The 6,626-nt window shown below is 40.9% G+C and overlaps 1 protein-coding gene across 4 annotated transcripts in view; it reads left to right on the forward strand.

Moving 5' to 3' along the window:
• Window positions 1-5,297, forward strand: part of lepr (leptin receptor) — a 43,378-nt gene extending 38,081 nt beyond the window's left edge. For all 4 annotated transcript variants that reach the window (XM_005743285.1, XM_005743288.1, XM_005743287.1 and 1 more), the window contains exons 17-21: window positions 1,012-1,206; window positions 1,303-1,386; window positions 1,485-1,578; window positions 2,148-2,223; window positions 3,327-5,297. In XM_005743285.1, coding sequence (XP_005743342.1) covers window positions 1,012-1,206; window positions 1,303-1,386; window positions 1,485-1,578; window positions 2,148-2,223; window positions 3,327-4,247 — 1,370 coding nt within the window. In that variant the 3' untranslated portion in view covers window positions 4,248-5,297. The remainder of the gene's footprint in view (window positions 1-1,011; window positions 1,207-1,302; window positions 1,387-1,484; window positions 1,579-2,147; window positions 2,224-3,326) is intronic.
• Window positions 5,298-6,626: the final 1,329 nt, after the last annotated feature.

Genomic DNA, 6,626 nt, shown 5'->3' on the forward strand with positions numbered 1-6,626 from the left:
ATTGAGCACCTGACTTAGAAATCTCCTTTGGTGGAGTTCCACACAGAGCAAAAGGACTAACAAGCATCAAGTGGATATGCATTTGTATTTCCACGCCAGTTTTCTTCTGCCCACAAACTTGAATTAAACAGGTTTTACTGGGAAAATTCTTTAAATTTATAAGCGCTTTCACTTTATTCTGGTTGCAGTGAGCTACAGCAGCATAATCAAGCTGGCATAACAAATCTCACACTGAATAAGAACTGTCGAAAACTCTCTAACAATTAAAAAGTCAAGTCGTGTAGGTTAGGACGACTTAAATTTGCACACAGCAAAAAAGGAAGATCAGTGGTTCCCACATTTCAGCTCCGAGATTATTCCACAAAACACTTTTCCAAAAGGTGGAAAGGCGCTTAATTGAATTGGTCTTTGCTGGAAAAACATACACCTAATTTTAGTTTGCTTGTATGTTTGGTGTAATTGGACGTGAAATGAATTTTATTTGTTGTTTTTCTTCTTTTTTTGGTGGCTGATTTTTGAAAGCATTGTAAATACGTTTCCCTGCAGGAACAATTAAATGACCCATCGACCACTTTGAAATTAAGAGACTCTTTTCTGTCAATTATGCTGTTTCACTTTCCTCTATCATTAAAAAATCTCTGTAAAATATTCAAATTCAAATATTCAGATTCAGATTCTGGGGGTAACTAAAATTGCTTTGGCTCAGTTTTTCACAGCTGTTTGCAAGAGTCTTTTTTTCTTTTAACGTTTAATGTGTAGTGAGATTAGCGCACATTCGTGCTCCTGTCAGCAGCAACTTTAAATAAATAGTCATGATTACACACGTGCACGTGCTAGCATCACTGTCCTGAATGCTCCTTAAGCTGGTAGCTGAAGCTCAGTCAGCGTTATTCAGCCTTCGATGTTGACAGATGAGAGAAAAGAAAAGAAAAGAAAAGCAAAGAAAAGCCACTGTGAATGTCGAGGTCATCTGACCCCGGATGAATTCAGTTGTTTCTTTCTGCACTGCAGGCCGCTGCGTGCGTTCATTCCACGTGTTGCTTATCAACAGCACATGTGTGTCACTGTCATGGAGCCTGTTGGAGAACAGCTTGGTGCCTCTGTTCATGGTGGTCGAGTGGTTGCCACACAAGCAGCAGGACTCTGGGCCAAGAGCAGAGACGTGGGCCAGACTGCACTACACTGATTACCCCGTCTATCTGAGAGGTAGTACATTCTCTTCTTTGTTAGTTGCACTGTTATTTCAGAGTCTGGTTATGTTAAGGTAAACTAAGCTGTAACAATTTACATTTATCCCATCAGGTGATTTTTTTGCCTCAGAGGAGTACGGCTTTTTCTTGTACCCTGTGTTTGCTGAGGGAGAAGGGGAGCCGATTTACACTTTAGGTATGCTCACTGCGCACGGGTTGTGTCATCTGCAGCACTAAAGGATGACAAAATGCCTCTTGTTGTTCTCACAGTTAAAGCTCTGATGTGTGTTACAGCCACCAGAGGAGATCCTGAGGCCTACATGATGCTGATGATCATCTCCTTTCTTTTCATCATCCTGTTTGTCACCCTGGTTCTCTCCCAAAACCAGTAAGAGCTATTCCAGAAAAATGTATTTACAAACTGACACAAATGTGTAAGAGGGTAAAGCGATAAAACATTCAGACTTTTTGCAAAAAAACCTCTCTGGCCATTTTTCAGTGATTGTGACTCAGGAACAGGAGAGACTGTGACACTAATCTTTAGCGCTCACCAATCAAAAGTCGTCAATTAGTAAATTACATTTGTCTGGACAGGCCTGGATGTACTGTAAACTGTAGCTTGCCTGGTTTGTGGAGGTACACAGCCAGAACATGATAATTCTAGGGTTCACCGTTTGATCTTGTAAAACTAACCCTGAATATACACGGTTAGTTTTTTTTATCCGAACAGACACCTGTAAGAAATGATATATGATAGTAATTTCTATGGTGCAGTCTAATTAAGGGCACAGAGACACTGACCATGAAAAATTAGTGGTGTGACATTTAACAGGTCACCAGGGTGTAATTACGCTTGATGTTGGCTGATAAAAGGTGGAAGAATTAGAGCCGAGAGAGGAAGGGGAAAGGAGCGTTTAGGCATCAAATGTCTAACATGAATATCTGCTACATTTCCAGGATGAGAAAGTTTGTATGGAAGGATGTTCCCAATCCAAGGAAGTGTTCATGGGCTAAAGGAATAGACTTCAAAAAGGTATGAAATGTACACTGTGAATGTCATTGTTGACTCATCCGTTTACTAACCCTAAAATCTTAACATCTAGGTCATACTAGCCCTAAAGAACAACGTCATGTGAAAGAAGCTAATTTGCACTGTTTTCAAATAAAAATAGAGAATTTTGATCAGTGTTTCAATCTGCATGCTGGAAAATGACTAAGGTAGCTTAGTGTAAGTCGGAGAAAGTCTGACTCTGACAGATGCTGTTACCTGCCAACACAGTCGCTTATTAACATGATCTTATTTTCTTAAAGAGCGAGTGGAACCTCACATATACCTTTTGTTAAATTACAAGTGTTTTACAAGTGTTACAATTACAAGTGATTGTTTTTAACTTTAGATTTTGTGTCAATTAAAAAGAGACCAGAGATATCTCAGCCAAAAAAGAATTATTCAAAAAAGTGCCGCACAAAGGTTGGAGGTTAATCGAGAAAATCACTCTGCAGAGGCACACACATGCAAAGGTGATTTGTGATTAGACACAGGCAGGGACGAGATACAAGCAGAACTAATGAAGATGTGGCAGAAAATCGCAAAGGAGACAAAAACAAAGACAGGAAGTAAATACAAAAAGAGACACATGAGACAGGAAACCATCAAAGTAAACAGGCAGTAGTCAAAAGACACACAACACTGATAACGGGGACAGGAAACACTTGAAAACAATCATAATAACAGAGAGATAGAGAGAAAAGAAATGAAGGAAATAAAAAAAGACGAGAAAGCAGAAACTAAAAACAATAAAATACCAGGAAAAGGAGCAAGAGCACTGAAATGAATCGATTTAAAAACACTTACCATGCAAGTTCTTCAGTAGTTCCTGTCTATCTTGATAAATAAAGAGGCAGAAGCACGATGACTTTGTAGCTACCTGTGGACAACATGTTTGTCATGCATGTTTGTCGCCATCTGTAGGTTATTAATGCTTGTGAGCGGTTTGCTACCCTCAGGGATCAGTACAGCAAGAAAATCTGCATTTAGTCTCTTCTTAACGGTCTTTTCCATCATAAGTGGATTCTCTGCAGTGTTTTCTCGTGGCCATATGCTTCATTATTCATCAGCTCTGAAACTTTCTCCAGGTGGACACCTTTGACTATCTGTTCCGACCTCAGGAAGGTCTGCCGGTCTGGCCGCTGCTCATGCCCTCTGAGAACATCTCCCAGGTCATTATAGTGGACAAAGTTCTGACTACAGCCCTGATCCAAAACCCACTTCCAGACCCTGCAGATGCCTTAGCTGGCTCCCATTCGCCTGGGTTTGACCTGAATGTCGATCAGTTCATGGAGAATGAGACTCTCCCTGTTGAGGGTCCTTCTTCAGCTGTTCTGGATATGTTAACTACTTCAAGCCCAAGAGCAGATGATCTGCAGCCAGCTGATCCCTCAGTGGACCAACATCCAGGTAGCACCGACAACTCTGGGCAGTCTTCAGTCACTTACACTGCTGTTCTGGTCTCCAATCCCAGTCAGGACCAGCAGCCCCCCATTCATCTGCCTTACAAGGATGGTAGTGATAACAGCTCAAGCGATGAGGGAAATTTCTCTGCCAACAACTCTGACATTTCAGGATCTTTTCCCGGTGGCCTCTGGGAGCTGGAAAGCTGTCGTGGTTTGGAGATGGATGACCCGAGGCGCTCCTGCTCGAACAACTCTGTGGAGGAGCTTTCTCAAACATCAGATCAAGAAGACGAGCATGGCGTGAGACGGGAGAAGGACTTGTATTATCTAGGAATGGACTACCCAGCAGAGGATGAGGAGAGTGAGAAAGACGACGAGCAGAGTGAAGACGAAGAAGCTGAAGTGGAGCTGCTTAAAAGTACTCCTTTGAACAGAGGGCACTGTTCCGTGGAGTTGCATCCTTTGCTCAGTCAAGATAACCCGAGCGAGCCCGGGATCCTGCCGTCACCGTCGACGTGTGGCTTCGCCATGCCATACCTGCCTCAGTTCAGAACTGCTACGTGCACAGTGCAACACACACAACTTGAACCCAGCTGTGATTAACGTGTGCACCATTAAATCCATAATGTGACGCATCAGCATTTGCCAAAGCTGATTTGCATCTGTTCCTTTGGACATAATGAGGTGTGAGGCCAGAAAAAGTTAAAAAAAAAAGAATTACCTCAAGCTTTGTATGATTGCAAGTTGATGTTCATCAATGCTGCTATTGTGTGCTGTTGGAAAAGACATCAGGAGGGCACAAGCCTCAGGAGAAGGCATTTCTTTCTTTCTTTGTTGGGCATTAAAACCCAGATTTTACTGTGTCATACTGCAACTGTGCCGTATCTGTGGCTGATGTTAAAAAAAGAAGAGCTACAGGCAAGGCTGCGCAAGCAGCATACCGGTCTTTGAGAAGAAAGGAAAAAAGAGGTCTTACAATAGGCGTACAACCGATTACGCACAGGTGGTCATACCATACATGCTCAGAATCAAAGGGTGCTCTTTGTGCCTACGTTTGCACTCCCATATTACAGAAAACCATTCTTTTCATTCTCGCTACTGATTCCTTTTTGCTACATTCACAGAAAGATTAAAGAGTTTCACAGAGAATGGAAAACAAAACAAGGAAGCGAGAGAGAAAAAAGGCTCATCATCTGCATATTTTCAGCTTTCTTGGCACACATTTGAGTGTAAAGTAAAAGCAATGCTTGGATGTTGCTTCAAAGCTATTGGTGTGACTAAATGAGAACAGCTGAAGGTGGTGAATTACTGCAGGCAGCGCTTTTGGACACTTCATGTACTGCAGTGCAGCTTTTGTAACAACATCTACCATCAAACCATCAAGCCCTTTTGCACTTTGTGCTTTAACGTGTTTAAGAGTTTGTTCCAGTATGTGAGAAACGTGGCGTCTATTTTTGTGCTATAGTTTTGCTTGACAACTTAACTGGACAGCTTCTTTATTCTGTAAGAAAATGAAAAAGATTAAAGAAGGAGAATCCTGAGGATGTTTAAATTGAAAAGTAATGAAAATATAAAAATATGATTGACAGAAATTGTTGTTCTAAATGGAGAATGTTGTCTATTTTTCATGGTGAAATAAAGTATTTATTGTAAGTGTGTTTTTTTTGTATCACAGGGACTGTTATAAGGTTCACACTGCATGGAAATACAGATACAAAAATAAACTTTTCTTATCAATACACAACACGCTAACACTGAACTGCAGTAATAGTCTGCCACCTTGTGGCTGGAACCAGTAAATACATTAAAATTTCATCAGGCTAAGGTTTGTGTGTCACTTCAGTCAAATATATAGGTAACTACCACACACAGTAAATTTCATAAATTAAATGTGATAACTTTTGTCAATATTTTAGCTGTTGAAAAAGGGTCTGTCTGCATAGTCATGTTACTTCTCCAGCCTGATTGCTGTATGCCCTCATATACACAATTTGAAGTTATTACTAGGTGTCTGATACACATTATTCAAATTTTTTAATGAAGGACAGTATTTGCTGATCAATTCATTCAATACCTTCCTCATATTCAAAATATATAAGCCATACAGAGGGTTTTTATTGTCCAACATGATTACCTGATTCATTTAAAAAGAAATTGTATTTAGTCATCACGTTACAAACCAAAAAAGTCTCACTTGAAATGTATTTGTTTTCCCCTCTGCACAACACAGACAAGTCGATCTCTCCTTTCTTTAAACCACAGGAGCTGTTAACACAGACTGATCGTCTAATAAATAAAATGTAATGACCTGTAAAAAAAACAATGCAAAAAGTGCAAAAAACTGCACTAATGTGCACCATAATTAATCTGATGACCAAAAGCCTGAAAACAGCCTGAAGATTGAGGCAGGAGTCATCAAATTCATGAAGAATCTGTTGTCAAGAAGGAGTATCGAGTAAATGCAGTTACATCTTTCATCCACAAGGTGACAGAGAAGCACTGTGGAAGGAGCCCAGCGGGCTCCTACTTTAGTGATGTCAGGGAGGTTGTATCCTTAAAGGCCCTTTAAGCTTTTGTATTTCCCAAAGAAGGACATGGTGGTGAGAATGGCTGCTAGCTTTGGCAAGGAGATGCTTTTGAAAGCACAGAGGCCATGTCAGATTATGATAGAGTAACAGAACCACCAGATAGCGGAGAAACTGTGGATATGATTATGTATCATATATGGTTATTTAGAAGTTTGCTCATTGTTCTATTCGCTGATCTGAAGCTACTGCAGGGCTTCAAAAAACTACATCCCACTTGTGATCAAACCGATCTGAAGTCAAATACAAACTACCAGAGTGATGCTATGTCTAGCCAGATGACCCAGATTCCCCAGAAGCCCCCCAGCATTGGACCTCAGTATCTGCTTCATGATGTGCAAACCAGCTGCTTTACAAAGGGGGTGTGAGACAAAACGGCCTGAAGGGAAAGTGCTGC

This window comes from Pundamilia nyererei, unplaced genomic scaffold (genome assembly GCF_000239375.1).
Source record: "Pundamilia nyererei isolate P.nyererei 1_Seehausen unplaced genomic scaffold, PunNye1.0 scaffold00130, whole genome shotgun sequence".
Taxonomy (NCBI): Eukaryota; Metazoa; Chordata; class Actinopteri; order Cichliformes; family Cichlidae; genus Pundamilia; species Pundamilia nyererei.